At 38.6% G+C, this 16398-nt stretch overlaps 2 gene segments (V, D, J or C); both read right to left on the reverse strand.

The window, feature by feature from the left end:
* LOC116867075 overlaps positions 1 to 16398 on the reverse strand; it is a 470514-nt gene that overhangs the window by 320598 nt on the left and 133518 nt on the right.
* LOC116867089 lies at positions 4367 to 5258 on the reverse strand. The segment is given in 2 exon segments: positions 4367 to 4667; positions 5117 to 5258. Coding segments are annotated over 2 exon segments (336 nt in total).

Below are 16398 nucleotides of genomic sequence, written 5' to 3' on the forward strand. Positions count from 1 at the left end.
CCAATACTTGGTGTGGTCAGTCACTTACATTTTAGCCATTCTCGTAAGTATGTAGTGGAATCTTGTTATTTTAATTTGCATTTTCCCTAACAATATTGATGCTGAGCATTCTTTCATGCTTATTTACAATACATAGGGATTTGTTGTTTTTGTTGTTCAAATCTCCGGCTTATTAAAAAAATTGAGTGTCTACTAAGTTGTAAGAGTTTTAAAAATAGATATTCTAGATACATTTTGTATATATTTTAGATATACATTTTGTAAAGATTTTCTCCTGGTCTCTGGCTTTTGTTTTCTATTTTCTTAATAGTTTCTTTTAAAAAGCAAATATTTTTAATATTGTAAAGTCCTGAGTACTGATTTTTTAAAAATCCACTTTATTGAGGTATGATTGGCATACAAAATGATGTATATATTTAATGTGTACAACTAGATGAGTTTGGAGACAAGACTATATTTATGAAACTATCATTACGATTAATATCGTGGTTTTCTCCAAAGGTTTCCTCCTACTCTCTATTTTTAAATTTAATTTTTTTGTGTAATAGGAACCCTTAACATAGGATCTAAAATATTTCTTAGCAAGTTTTATTTTAAAGATTTTATTTATTTTAAGTAATCTCTATACCCAATGTGGGACTCAAACCTACAGCCCCAAGATCTAGAGTTGCATGCTTTGCTGAACTGAGCCAGCCAGTCCCTGGAAAATTTCCAGCCCCTGGAAGTTTTAAAGTATACAATATAGTATTGTTAACTATAGGCACTGTGCTGTATAGTAGATCTCTTGCATATATTCATGTTGCATAATTTATTCATGTTGCATAATTGAAACTTTATATCCTTTGATCAACACCTCTGCATTTCTTCTCCCACCAACCCCTACTAACCACCATTCTATCCTTTGCCACTATGAATTTGACCATTTTAGATTAATCACATAAGGGGTCAGGTAGTATTTTCTTCTTCTGTGTTTGGTTTACTTCATTTAGCATAATGTTTTCCAGGTTCATCCATGTTGTTACAAATGACAGGATTTTCTTCCCTTTTTAAAAGCTGAATCATATTCTACTGTATGTAAACACTACATTTTCCTTATCCATTCATCAATGGACACTGGCTTGTTTCCGTGTCTTGGTTCTTGTGAATAATGCTGCAATGAATATGGGAATACAGATATCTTTGAGATCCTGATTTCAATTCCTTTGTATATATACCCAGAAGTTGGGTTGCTAGGTCATATGGTAGTTCTATTTTTAATTTGTGTAGATTTTTGAAATCTTATGTCATGTATCCTTTGTGTCATAATTAGTCTTTGCCAAACCATGGTATCTAAGATTTTCCCCAATGTTTTATTCTAGAAGCTCATAGTTTTAGCCCTCTTATTTAGATCTATGGTCTATTTGGAGTCAAATTCTTATATAGTGTGAGCTGAGGGTTAGCGTTTATATTTTTGAATATGGCTATCAACTGTTCAAGCATGATTTATTAAAAAGATTTTTTCCTCACTGAATTGTTATGGTAATTTTATTGAAAATCAACTGATTTTATATGTCTGAGTCTATTTCTGGACTTTTTATTCTGTTTCAATGTTGTATTTATCTATCTTTACATCAATCCTATAATTTCTCTATTATATCTTCATTAAAACAATTTAGTATCAGTAGTGTTAGTTCTTCAAATTTGTTACTCCCTTCAAAATATTTTTACTAACATAGTCCTTTTTAATTTTCAGGTGTATCTGACAATCCTTTTGACAATTTCTATAGAACTTTCTATTGGGATTTTTTATTGATATTACATTGAATCTATACATCAATTTGGAGAGAATTAACATTTTTTTTTAAGATTATTTGAGGGAGAGAGAGAGGATGAGAAGGAAGGGAAGAGGGAGAGGAAGAGAGAATCTTGAGTAGACTCCATGCTGAGCACAGAGATGGAGATGGAGCTTGATATTATGACCCGGAGATCATGACCAGAGCTGAAATCAAGAGTCGGATGCCCAACTGATTACAGCACCCAGGTCTCTTGAGAATTAATGTTTTAATATGAGTCTTTTAATCCATGAACACAATTTTTGTTTTTTATAAGGATAGAAGTCATGTTGGATGGGAGCCCACCATAATGATCTGATTTTAACTGATTATCTCTGTAAAGACCCTATTTCCAAATAAGGTTATATTCTGAAGTTCTGGAGGTTGGGACTGCAATGTGTGTGTGTGTGTGTGTGTGTGTGTGTGTGTGTGATATATGTGTGTGGGGGGGGCACAATTCAACCCATAATAAACAGTAAGTAGTTTTTTTTTTAATCAGTAAGTCTGTTACTCTTTAATTTTTAAAATTCACCTTGTACATTGTCCCTTCTACAGTGAAGTGCAGAATTGTAGAGTCTATCATTTTGATTGAGACTCCTGTCTCCCTTTGTCAAATATCTAAACCTAGCAGAGCTCCCAATCTCTCTCTCTCCCAATCACTCTCAGGCTGATTAAAAGAATGCCCTTGATTAGGAGACATTGTAAGAATTTTGATTTATCAACTTGGAATAGGTAAAGTCTTCTTAGAAGGCTTGGATTTGACAATATAAAAATAAAAATATCCCTGATAATCACTGAATAAACAAACATAAAATAAACAGTATATTTGGAGCAAGTGTGTGTAATACATGTAACAGGCAAAGTAATGTTGATTGTATTAAAATAATTTTTACAAATAAACAAGGAAAAGACAATCTATAAAAGTGCAAATGTACAGAGTAAGTTGTTCAACTGCCCTCGTAATCAGGAAAATGCCAATGAAACCAACAAAGTACTTTCAAGTTGTCTAAAATCTAAAAAAGACTGATAATGGTGTTAACCAAGATGCAGGGAAATAGGTTTCCCATATGCTGTGTTTTGCAGTGTAGATTGTTAGAGACATTTTGGAAGACAACTTTTCAATACTTGTAAAAATATAATATTAGGCTTATCCTTTGACCCAGCAATTTCACCTCTAAGAATTCATCCATATAAAAATATCCATATATAAATCATATTTGTTTGTTGATTTGTGATTCTGATTATGAGACCTAAGAGAAGTAAAAAATTTAAATATTATTAGGAAGTGTGCAAGTTAATTGAAGTTTTATACACAGGATAAAGTCCATATGTGCATGTGTATGTATATGAACACATCTCAAAAATACATTTTTAGAGGTGCCAGGTTGGCTCAGTCATTTAAGCATCAGACTTTTGATTTCAGCTCAGGTCCTGATCTCTGGGTCATGAGATTGAGCTCCATATCAGGCTCCAGCATCAGCAGGGAGCCTGCCTGAGATTTTCTTTCTCCCTCTCCCTCTGCCCCTCTCCTGGCTTGCAAGTTCTCTCTCTCTTTCTAGATAAATAAAATCTTTAAAATAAAATCAGAGGTGGAGACAAACCATGAGAGACTATGGACTCTGAGAAACAATCTGAGGGTTTCAGAAGGGAGTGGGATGGGGGGATGGGGTAGCCCAGTGATGGGTATTAAGGAGGGCACATGTTGTAATGAACACTGGGTGTTATAAGCAAGTAATGAATCATGGAACACTGCACTAAAAACTAATGATCTATTGCATGGTGACTAACATAATAAAAAAATAAAAAATAAAAAAATTAAAAATACATTTTTAAATAAAAAATACAAACAAGCTGCAGAAAAATACACCTGATATGATCCAATTTGTGTGAGAAAATTGGTATTTACATGAGCATCCTGATAAATGAAAAAGAATGTGATTGTTAAGACATACTCCAAACTGTCAAAATAGGTTATTGTAGGAATTGAAAAGGGAATGGAGAGGAAGTGGGGAGACTCAGACTGGGCTTTTAGGCTTTACTCTACATCCTTACGTAATAACTTGAGTCTTTTACAATGAGAAAATATTTGTGTGTTTTTTTGTGTGTAATAATAATATTTCAACATAAATTCTAGAAATGAAATTAATATCCACATATTTGTCTCTTATTTATCTCTTCCACCAAATTGTCTTTATTGGTGGAGGTCCCAGCAACAGCACAACACCCGCTAGCACAATGATGTGTGTGCTACAGATAAGCAAATATTTTTCAAGGGCAAATGAATCAGTTTCTGAAATTCATTCCCATTTTTGAGGAGTTGGAAGGACTGATATGATATGATATCCAGAGCTTGGGCACCTCCTTGGGCCTGAATGAAGAAAGTCTTTGGGACAACCCCGTGGTTGCTCTCTGTCTTCTTTTTATTTCTTTCCTCTTTTCTGTGTTACTTCTCTCTCTTATCGGGCTCCCACTCATTCTTGTGTGGTGGCTTTTGGAGATGGCAGCTGCTCCTTCCCCTCCCCCACCAGGCAGATCTTGTATGGGGGCAGCCCCATCTATCTTAGTGTGCCTCTCTCAGGAGGCAGTAATACACAGCAGCATCTCCCAGGGTAACCCGGGGCAGAATCAAAGTACTGGACTTCCTAGCTCTTGTGATGATCAGAGTGGCTATTCCTTCAGTCACATTGTCTTTTAGACCACGAATCATGTACTCCGGACCCTGGTTAGGAATCTGCCGATACCAATATATGTACTCATTTCCGCTGATTGTGGAGTGGTTACAGGGCAGGTGGACAGGCTCTCCTTCAGTACTCTCCATTGCATTTGGCTGTGTGGTGTCAGCATCGCTCATAATACCTGAGGGGTTGAGAAAAAATAGATGAGCTCTGGCTTGTCAAATGTGGGTACCCCTAAGGTCAGCTTCACAAGCACTCCCAGAACTCTCCTCTCTGGCTTTACACCAAAAGTTGAGCATTTTTGCATGTGTTACACAGGACAAGAGAAATATTACTGGTATTCATTATTGAGCCATCTAGAGCCACAAGGCCAAAGATAAGTTTCTGAGTTCCATGACCATTGGGCTCAATGAACCCAAACCTCCTTACAAGCCTGAGAGCTGTGAGACTCAGGAGATCTGTGAAGAGTGGATATGATCAGCCCTCACAATGATACTGAGACTCTATAGAGAATCATATAGACACACAGAAAAGTATAGATGCATTTTTTTCCCAGCAGTGTAGTAAAGACAGTGGAAGAAGGAGAAGTAGCAGATACAATGTCATCTTTATTAGACCCAGATCACTTACCTAAAGTTAGGAGAATAGTGATTCTTGTTAGTGATCTCATAGTTCCAGTGCAAACCAGGGTCCCAGGTCTCTGAGCTCAGGTTTGTATCTTAACCTAGGTTGGGGGAGGGCCCAGGAACAGCACAGCACCCACTAGCACAGCTCTATATCAGGCAGCTTTCAATCTGGGTGTTCCCCTGCCAAGCATTGGTTAAGGATGGAACAGTCTCTTGGTTGGGTCTACTCCTACCCTTAGGATTAAAAAAATTTTTGAAAAGAGAGCTAAGAATATTTTCCCAGTGTCTAGCCTTAATTCAGAGGGTTTACACTGAGATCCTCTTCAAGGTTCAAATTCAAACAGGTCTGAGTGAACCTGAATGAGGAAAATCATCCCCAAAGAGGTTGTCCATCTCTCATTTGTGGTATGCGGCAAAACCCATCACTAATCGGTGGCTCAATGTTCCATTGAGTTGGTATGAAATGTCCTTTAATCTAAGAAAACTATGTTGAGCCCTGTACTGCAAATGGAAGAAGAGAATTCCTATCCATATTCCCAGCCAGAGCAAGTACATCTCAAGAGCAGTAATAGACAATTTAACTTCAAAAGTTAGAGATTTCTTCCTGGTTAAAAAAAAAAAAGATCATAAATGAGTTAAACATCCAATAAGAAGAAAATATTTGCAACTCTGTGACAAAAATAACTTCATAGCTTTATGATCGTACTATACTCAGTCTAGCAGGAAAAAGTAAAATTGGAATCCAGTCTAACAGCCAAGGTGCCTGGTATGCAGGTCTCCCGTGTTGGCTCCAGGAATGATGTTTTAAGTATCTTCCAGAGAGGCATTGTTGGAGGTTTCTTGTCTTGATACAGGAACCAATGACTTGAGTGATACTTATTCCTGTCCCACCTGAGCCCCTCTTTAACACCTATTTTCTCAACTCCATGGCCATGCCTGGTTGTGGAATGCATTGAGGCCACTAAAAAGAAAGAAGGAGTGAGAAGAGATGATTTGATATGAAGTCATTTCCCAAGATAAGGGGAAATAAACATTAAAGAGTTTCCCTGTTTATTCTCAAAAACAGTTGTTATTAAAGAAATGGAATGAATAAAATTAAAATTACTCATCCTTCTCTGCTATAATAACTAAGCTTATCACTCTACTATAGGAACCAATGTTTGGCCGTTAAAAATTACACTTAATCACCTCTCTCTTTTCTTCTTATGAATGGTCAGCTCTTTGTATTGGGGAAGAGGTTTGCCTACATCCTTGAAGCTGTGCACACACTCCATGTGAGATTATGAAGTACAAGGTGACAAAAAGGAGGAAAATTAAATTTTTGCACAACTCTGTGATAATCTTCCTCTCACTCTCGAAGGAGCATTTGTTTGCAGGTGTAACAGCTCCCTCTTGTGACTGTATGTACAAACTCCTTTACTTAGAACAAGGACCAAAGTCCTTCCACAGCCTGTCTCCTCTCCTCTCCTCTTCTCCCTACTTCCCTTCCCTCCCCTTCCCTTCACTTCCTTTTCCTTCTTTCTCTTCTCTTCTTCCGTCTTCTTTCTCTCTTTCCCTCCCTCCCTCCCTCCTTCCCTCCCTCCCTCCCTCCCTTCCTTCCTTCCTTCCTTCCTTCCTTCCTTCCTTCCTTCCTCCTTCCCTCCCTTTGCTCCTCTCCTCCCTCCCTTCCTTTTTTTCCTTCCTTCCTTCTCTCTCTCTCTCCCTCTCTCTGTTTCTCCCCCTTCCTCCCTCCCTTCCTTTTCTTTCTTTCTTTCTCTCTTTCTCTTTCTCTGTTCCTCTCTTTGTTTTCAAGATTTGTGTTTTAGGTCTAAAGATAAATACCTTGTATATGCTACCTCCCTCTAGTGGCAAGGCTCAGTGAAGAGCTTTCTACCACAATACTGTGAGATTAAAGACTGAATTATTTTCAGTCATTGGGGATTTTAGAACTATTTCTGTGATATTTTTTCTCCTAGAAGTAGTTCTAAAAATCCCTCTCAACCAAATTCCTTTTACTTTCCTTAGTGCTTTGTTCTTCCTGTGTTTGAAGGCAGTTGCCGAAGTCCACATTGTTAATTGTTTGGCATGGGATTTGATAGATAGGGAGCAGAAAAAAGAAATTATTAGCAAAGAATGCATCATTTTAGGCAAGGTTACCTTCCTAAGAGGAAGAGAGAGGACTCTCTCTGGCAGGTTATCTCACTAGTGCTGACCAGGTAATTCCATGTTGACAGGTCAATGGTCACATTCCTGGGATGTTGGAACTATAGTTAGGTTAGGAATTAAGTCTTGGTTTACTGATATGGGTGTTAGCACAAAGGAGTCCATTTTGAGCTTCCTCTTTCTTTCTTTTTTAATTTTTAAACAAATCTAACTGTTAAGGGATCATTTGAAAAACCACTTTGTGGTTCATTTTCACCCAAGATACAAACCTAATACCTGGAAATCTCAGGAAACAGTGCTGTTTTATACACTGAGCTTAATTATGAGAACATTTTTCTTTTTTATAGAAGGGAAGTTTATTTTAGGGGGGCTCAACTGGGCTACCACACTCCTGCCTTCTTCCTGTCAGTGGTTCACGGGTTTTTCCTAAGCCCCAGGGCAGGTGTCTGCCTTTATGGAGCTAAGGTTTTTGTTCATCTTCCACTATTATTTTTATTAAAGTGGGGCTACCCAAAGCACAGAAGTACATGGCGGAGTCTGTCAGTTTTAAGGGAGAGATGGTGAGACTGATGATTTTTATTGCCTTTTGAAAGTCCAGAGAGAAACGACCCTGCTGTGCATTTGGCTTTCTTTCATCCTGGTAAATGAGGAAAATCATCTCTCCGCTGGGAAGCTGTTTGTACCAATACAAAGTATAATAATTACTCTGACTGGTTTCATACTTGCAGTAAAAGGTGGCCGACTCTCCTTCCTGCATTGTTACTGTACGCTGAGTCTGGATGGCCTTCTCAGCAGTGCTGGATCCTATGGAGAAAGAAGGCAAGGTTGGTTCTCTGAAATGTCTCAGATGGGTCATGGGGACTAGATTAATTTATGACACAAGGACAAAGAATCACACAACTTTTCACTTCCCCATCTCTCTTCCCTCTTAATACCCCAGTCAGTTACAACTTGTGTAGTCCCATTCTTGAACTCCAAGAGGAAGCTGAGCCCCATGTTTAGGGCCACACTTACTGAAGCCAAAGGAGGCTACAAATGCCCACAGCAGGCCAGGGCAGAGCATGATAGAAATTCTTCTTCTCATTGAAATTTCTCTTGTTCTTACTCCAGTCCAGAGACTGGCCCTTATCTGAATGCCTGAGACTAGAGCTCCTGGGGGTATAAGATGTTTCTGCCCCAACACAGGAAGTAAGGTTCGCAAATAGGGTGCTATACTGCTCTATTCAGAGACTGAAAATCTATCCCACTGCAAAGCTCTGTTTTGCCTGGATGTTCTTCTGTAGCAATACATTTGAAGAATGGCTGTTATATCCAACAAGGTACAAATATGAAGTTTAATTATCCTTTTGTTATTGAACTCTTACTTGATGTCATTGTGGTCAGAAACTATATTCTAAATCACTTAAATCCTTTGCAGTTAAGTCTTGCTTTAAGATCCAGAAATAGTCAACTTTGATAAATAGTCTGTGTACATTTAAAAAGAATATATATTCTGTTTTGGTGGGTTAAAGCATTCTATACATGTAAATTAGGTAAAGAATATTAATTGTCTTGGTCACATTTTCTCTCCATTTCTACTAAGAGATGTGTGTTAATGCCTGCCACTGCAGTTGTATATTTGTTTATTGATTTTTTAAATAAATGAATTCTACTAGTTTAATTCTACTGATTTATGTTTGATATATTTTGAAGCCATGCTATTAGGTGTGTACAAAAATAGAATTGTTCTATCTTCCTGGTAGATTGTGTGCTTAATCATTTTGAAGTGTTGCTCTGTATCTCTAGTAATAATTCCTGGTTTAATGTCTACTTCATCTGATATCAGTATAACTACACAGGATTCTTTCGGTTAGGGACTCCAACTGTCTTGTTATCCATATGCAACAGAATGAAATTGTATCTCTACCTCCCACCATATTAAAAAATTAACTTGAAATGGATCCATGACCTCAACATACAAACCCAAACTCTAAAAGTCTTAGAAGAAAACATTGATGTGAATCTTTGTGACCTTGAATCAGGCAATGGTTTTAAAACATGACATCAAAGCACAAGGCAATAAAGAAAAAAATAGATAAATTAGACTTCATTAAAACTAAAAGCTCTTCTGCTTTGAAAGATTCTCACAAGAAAGTGTGAAAGACAACCCCTCAAATGGGAGAAACTGTTTGTAAACCATATACCTGTTAAGGGTTGAGTCCAAAATATATAAAGAACTTGTGTAACTTAAGGATTATAAGAACCAAATAACCCAAGGAAAATTTTAATTTTTTTAAAAAAGATTTTATTTATTCATCTGACAGACAGAGATCACAAGTAGGCAGAGAAGCAGGCAGAGAAAGAGAGGGGAGCAGGTTCCCTGCTGAGCAGAGAGCCCGACGTGGGGCTCGATCCCAATGACCTGAGCTGAAGGCAGAGCCACACAGGTGCCCTGAAAATTTTAATTTTAACAGTGGTTTTCCTAGGCTGCTGGGGATAGTGGGGATAAAGGTGACAGGGAATGTTACTTTCTTAGGTATACTATATTTCCTTTTTAAAAAAATTTTATTTAAAGATTTTTATTTATTTGAGAGAAAGAGAGTGAACGTGAGTGGGGAGAAGGGCAGAGGTAGAGGGAAAGAGAGAATCCCAAGCAGACTCCCTGCTGAACACAGAGTCAACATGGGGCGTCATCCCATGACTGAACTGAATTCATAAGCTAGACACTTAAATGGTTGAGCCATCCAGGCACCCCTCATTATATTTCTTTTATATAATTTTTATTTTCTACCTTGTGTTTTTATTACCTATTCCAAAACCCAAGGATAATTTGTATTACAATTATTTTCACTGCTCTTAATTTTCCTTTATAAATATTAATTACTTTTTTGGCTGTATAAAGGAGTTGGTTAAATTTATCCCTCTCTCATTTGAATCACTTATTTACAATAGCTATTATTTTTCTTTCAAGAAAGAACGTTGGGAAAAACTTAAGGATTTCATACTGTTGCTGATATATATACAGACCTATGAGGTATGGAGGGATTGGTGGTATGTTTGGGCAAAATCTCAGCACTCTTGAGTAGTATCAATTGAACCCTGGGTGTACACTTTGGTCAAAAATTTTCTTGGTGATTTCTGGTGAACAGACATTCATCAGAGGAGAGATGCAAAAGAGAGTTAAATGTTGTTATCCCATTCTGTTCATCCTGCTCAATCTTTAGCACCAAAACCAGAGTCAGACAGATAGAGACAGTAAATATTTGTTGAACATGGAATAGTTGCAATGTGAAAAACTTGGCAGGAATTCCTCTGTTACTTGAATTGTATCTTTTATAACCAAGCACCCACAACTTTGAAGATGAATTATACAGAGGGGAAGGGACATAGATGTTACATGAGAAATATATTTTAGGGGAGCCTGTGTGGCTCATTTGTTAAAGTGTCTGCCTTCGACTCAGGTCATGATCTTCAGGTCCTGGGATCAAGCGCTGTGTGGAGCCCCATGTCAGGCTCCCTGCTCCGCTGGGAGTCTGCTTCTTCCTCTCCCTCTGCTCCCTCCACCCTCCTTGTTCTCTCTCTCTCAAATAAATAAAAAAATAACAATTTTAAAAGAAAAGTATATTTTATATGTTAAATTCATATGAAGACACATGCAGGCCACCTAGAGTAAAAATATTTGTGGCAAATGATCATCATTGGGTAGCAGAATTTTAAATGACTTTAATTTTTCTATTACATTTTCTATACTCTCAAAAGTGTCCATAATGAATATGTGTTGATTTTACAATAATTTTTTAAGACAACACATATATATTTTTTTTTCTGAAAGCCACCCATGTTGTTACCTGGAAGACTTTTAGATCTCTTTGCACATTATGAAACACGCAGGATTTCAATCAGATCACCTTAAATATCCCAATGAGGTTACCCTTACAATTTACATATCTACTTAACACACTATCATTTCTCCTCTAGAATATATTGGAATTAGTACAAATTGTAGTAGCTCATCTTGAGTCATTGGAAACTGAGTTTTTTATATTCACAATAATTAGAGCTCTGCATTCATTTCAAGTTGGAAATAAACACATTATGGCAAGTCTTTCAACCTCAAACCAATTTAAGGACAAAGAATGTGACTGGGTCCCTCACTGCAGGTTGCAGGTGCCTGGAGAGTTCTGTGTGTGATGATTGCACAGAAATCCAAGGCTGAGTCTCCTGGCTGGGTGGCTGTGATATGCAGGAAGGCACATTTAACTTTTGTATTCAACATCACTGTGAATCTCCTGTCCTGTTTTCTATCCACATTCGGGTGAATCTCTGTTAGAAGAGTAGGGGTTTTTCTCTGTTTCTTTCCTGTACCAAGAAAAAAACCTCAAAGTCTTGCAGTGTGATTGTAGTTGATAAAAGCCATTTTTCTCTCCCAGACATTCAGATTGAAGGACTCTGCACCACATCCATTTTTTGGTCACTTGTCCCTGTTGAGACAATGAAGAAGGGTTACTGGATACTTTTCGAATATACGTTTTATTTCTAGAGTCTATAGGAAACTTGAGAACCAGAATGACCCTCTTCTTTCCCAGACTTGTGATGGCTCTTTCCAGAAGCCCCTGGACTGACTGAGTGTCAGCATCTATGACAAATCTTGGACAGATGAAAATATTAACAAGAAACATCCTTTTTTTTTTTTTTTAAACCTGCTCCTTCAGAATGATACCTAGTGAATAAAAGTGTATGACTTAACATCTCTGACAGGAGTGTCCAGTCATGTCATCTCTAGAAACAGAAAGTAGAAGCCCTTAAAATATAGAGTTCTACATTAAGACTACCCTGACTTAAGGATTTAAGTTTTCCTGAAACAATCTTACTGCTTCAGGAGCCAGTGAAACTCTAGCTTCTCAAATTATTGTTAATATATACAAATTTAATAATTCTATTGCAGTTATGTTAAAGAGGATTCTCTTTCTTTTAGAGTACTCCACTTTAAACTTTTAGCTCCATCCCCACCTTGAAGCTGTCCCTGAATGAGATCTCTCTACGTGCCCTTTCTCCTCCCCCAGCAGCAGACGGCTGTTGGTCGTTCAGAGCTTGCTAGGCTTACTGTGTGGGCAGGTAGACACTGTTGTCTTGATCCACTGTCAATTTAGATGGACCCGTGTACCTGGATCTTGGATGTAAGGTTTTCTCAGCATTTGTGCTCTCTTCCGTGTGGCGGTCAAACACTGCCATGTTTCTCTGTGCCTCTTGTGCAAGAAGATTTTCTGCCTCTTCCACATTGTGTAAGCGGAAAGAGGGGTCCTCAGAAAAAGAGAGATGAGGCACAGCTTTCAGGACACGAGAGAAATTATTTCAGGCCCTCATCTATTTTTATGAGTTATGCCCAGTGGGACTGCCTGCGTAAGCACATCGCTGGCAAAGCTTCCTAAGAGGTGTTAGAATTACAAAAGAAGGCAAAACCCCTCCACAGTTAAGGACTTTAGGGGAAAAAAGGGAATGCAAAAACTAGCAGTCTCTACTAAGTCAGGAGAGAGCCTAACATACAGAGATGGTAAGTCGGTGGTAAAAGTCCCTGTACTTTTTCCAAAGTAAGGATTGACCTAACACACATTCTTGAGTTGTTTCTGCAGGATTTAAACCCCTTTGAGCCTCAAACACCAGACTGACTGCAGCAGAGAATTGAAGATACTGACCCTTGCTGGCCTTCATGACTTCAATCAACTGGGACCTGGACTCTGTCAGCTTGAGGATGGCTTCTGCCACAATTCTACACTGAACTCTCCTTTGCCAAGCCCTTCCTGAATACACATGCGCCCTAGGCTTAAAACTTCCCTGTTTTGTTGTTTGGGGCGTCATGGCTTTGGAAATTATTCCCCATGATCTCCCTGTTTACTGCAAATAAAGATATGTTGTGTGACGACTCCCCGCTCTGTGTAGTCTCCATCTGTAACTCACAAGGGAGGGAACTCATGCTAGTTAAGTTACAAATAGCAGAATGATTAATGGTGCTGTTACAGGGTTTTCAGCTCAGAAGGTTTTACTGCCCCTCTACCTTAACCAAAGGAAATGGACTTTTTCCTTGACTATTCACTCTGTTGCAGTGGATCTTATCTGTGCCCTAGGAGTGTGTATGTGTATATGTATGTGTTTGCCCGTGCACATGTGCACACGCATACGAAGAATTTGCTCTTTATCTTCATTACCAACAGCCTCAGACTTTTCCTTCATGTGAAAGACTGATCTAGGCAAGGTCCCTAGGCAAGACATTCGTGCCTCCTGCAGTCATAGCCAATCACGTTATGCAGACCAACATCTCTGATGGGGCTCCCTCTGTCACCCTCCCTGCTCCCAGTCATTTTTGTGAACATATAGTGGAAGTCTGTGAAAATGGTCCCACCAGTGAATGCAGACTCCTCTTGAGTCTGTGACTCCCTACAGTTCTACATTGTCATGAGACCCCTCACTCAGTCTTAGTCTTTTGGCTGATTTCCTCTTGCTTGTATGACAGTCAGCACCTGTTTTACCTATGCTCTGCTAATGTGGTGTCAGTCCATATGCCTAACTGTTCTTTGAGAGGCCTCTTCCTCATTGGAGTCCAGCTTACTTGGTTTCCCTGTGACTTCAGGTCTCTGAGTAAAAGCAATGATTTTATGATTTTGCTGTTTATCTAGTTTTACAAGATAGGGTGGAAGTGGCCCTCTTTCATGCTTCGTATACCCTATGCAAAATTAGAACTCTGTCCATCTTCCAGTGTACCTAAAATTGAAATATTGGTAAAAGGAATGCAGCACTGCAACACATATTACATTGTAAATCACAGTTCATAATTGAAATACCTCCTGCCTATTCAGTCAGAAAAAGATGGCACTGTTTTACCTTCTGCTGGTTGTATTTTGAGCCTATTTATACTTTATTTTTTTAATTTATACTTTATTTTTAATAATCTCATTGAAATGAGAATCTTTATTGGAGCTTTGCTGAGGGAGGAATAGGCAAGTTCCAGAATGCATCGTTGCTGATTCTGTGGCTTCAGCTAGGTTGGGAATCAGGGAAGTAAATCAGGACCCAACCAGAATAAATCCCAGCTGCAAGGCTGAGGAATCAGGTAATGGCAGTTTATTCTGGCCCAGATGGTTCTTTCTGGAATCTTTAAAAATAGGTCTTGAAGATGAGCTTACGGATAGTATAGATATCTAAAGAACATCCTCTCTTATTCACCTTGGTCTTGATCCAAAGATCATAAGGAGGAACATTTTGTAATATACACCAGGGAACTCGGACATAGACATTTCCTTTAAAGCAATTAGAAACAACTGAAAGATTTTACATGTGACCTGAATGAACAAGTGACTGACTAAACCAATGGGAGTAAGTATTTAACAAGCATAGCAATCTTACTTTAAGTATACACAGATACAGTTTCAGGGGAGGAATGTCCAAACTGTCCAGCAATGAGGAACAACCACAAAAGATTTGATACTTTATATATTTCATTTTTGGTTCTGATAAACTGTCAAAGCCTTGGTTCAGGGCATAAGATTAAGAAGAAAGGAAGTTAAGGATTTGGCACTGTGTCAGACCTGCAGACATGTGAGATAGGGGCCATTCATTATCCTTAGCAGAGAAGTCCTAAGAGGGATTTTAGGGAATTCCTAAGGCAAGGAAAATGACTTATCAGAACTGAAAAACTAGTCCTGTGGACTTGATAGAAACAGTTGGGAAATAGGCATCTGAATTAAAAACAAAAAACAAAACAAAACAAAACAAAAACAAAAACAAAAAAAAATACCTGGTTTAGAAACCATGGTCTTGTTTCTTGTTTCCTATGAACAAGTTAGGTGGCTATGAGATCAACTTCAGACTCCAGTGTCTGTAGTAGTGTCTCACCACATTCATCCTTTCTCCGTCATGATTAATTAAACTTGAGACAGGCATGTGACTTTAGGGGGACTCCAATCAACAAACCCATCTACATGGAGTATGAGAATCAAAGGGCATGGTAAGCCAAACTGGAGTTGGCAAGAATTAGAAGGAAAAGTGGCCAAAGAGATAGGAAAAAGTGGTCCAGAACGTGTTACTCTACTACGTGGTGTGATATACTTCTGTCTATAATCTCAGCAGAAGTTACATTTCTCTGGTCAGTCTTTAGGCATCCCAGCAAATAAATCTCTATTTTGTGTGCTTACTTTCCCCCAGTGTCTTTAAAGATTTTTAATAGAAATATGTATTTGGTCTTTAAGCCCATTTGTGGCACAGAGCTCCTAAAATCCTTGGAGTTTCTGGGATAAGTGCAAAGAAGTTGTCTTTTATGTAATGATGTGACTTTTGGAAAACTCTTAGGCAACCTGAGGATGGGGCTGTTGCTGGGGAAACAACCATGTGATTTCTTTTGGAACTTTCAGTACCCACCTCCACCCTCCAGGGAGAGGAGAAGGGCTGGAGGTTGAATCAATTGCCAATGGCCAGTGATTTAAACAATCATGGCTAAGTAATGAAGCCTCCATAAAACCCCAAAAGGACAGGGTTCAAAGATCTTCTGGGTTGGTGACCACAGGGAGGTGCTGGGAAAGTGGTGCTCTCAGAGAGCATGGAAGCTCTACACCCTTTCCCTATACTTTGCTCAATGCAACTCTCCCATCTGGCTGTTCCTGAATTCCTTACATCCTTTTATAATAAACAGTAATCTCGTAAGTAAAACATCTCTTTGAGTACTGTGAATAATTCTGGCAAATTAATTGGTCCTTTGGATGGGGTCATGGGAACTTCTGATATATAGCCAGCCTGTCAAAAGTACAGATAGCAACCTGGATTTGCACCTGGCACCAGAAGTCTAAGAAAGGTGTTGTTGGAGTCTTTCACTGATAGCAAGTTGGTCAGAAGTACAGGTAATAACCTGGTCTTGTGATTGGCCTGCTGAGTTGAAGGGGGTCATTGGAACCTCCAGTATGTAGCCAGCATGTCAGAAGTACAAGTAAAACTTGGGTTTTCAACTGGCATCTGAAGTTGTGGGGGAGCAGTCTTGTGGGACCGAGTCCTCAACCAGTGAGTTCTATCTCCAGATAGTGTCAGAATTGAGTTGAATCGTAGGACACCCAGCTAGTGTCTGGAGAATTGCTTGGTGTTATGGGAATCCTCTCTCTTCCTTACATTGGAATTTGTTCCAGG

Source organism: Lontra canadensis, unplaced genomic scaffold (assembly GCF_010015895.1).
Source record: "Lontra canadensis isolate GAN:19392208 unplaced genomic scaffold, GSC_riverotter_1.0 scaffold12, whole genome shotgun sequence".
Taxonomy (NCBI): Eukaryota; Metazoa; Chordata; class Mammalia; order Carnivora; family Mustelidae; genus Lontra; species Lontra canadensis.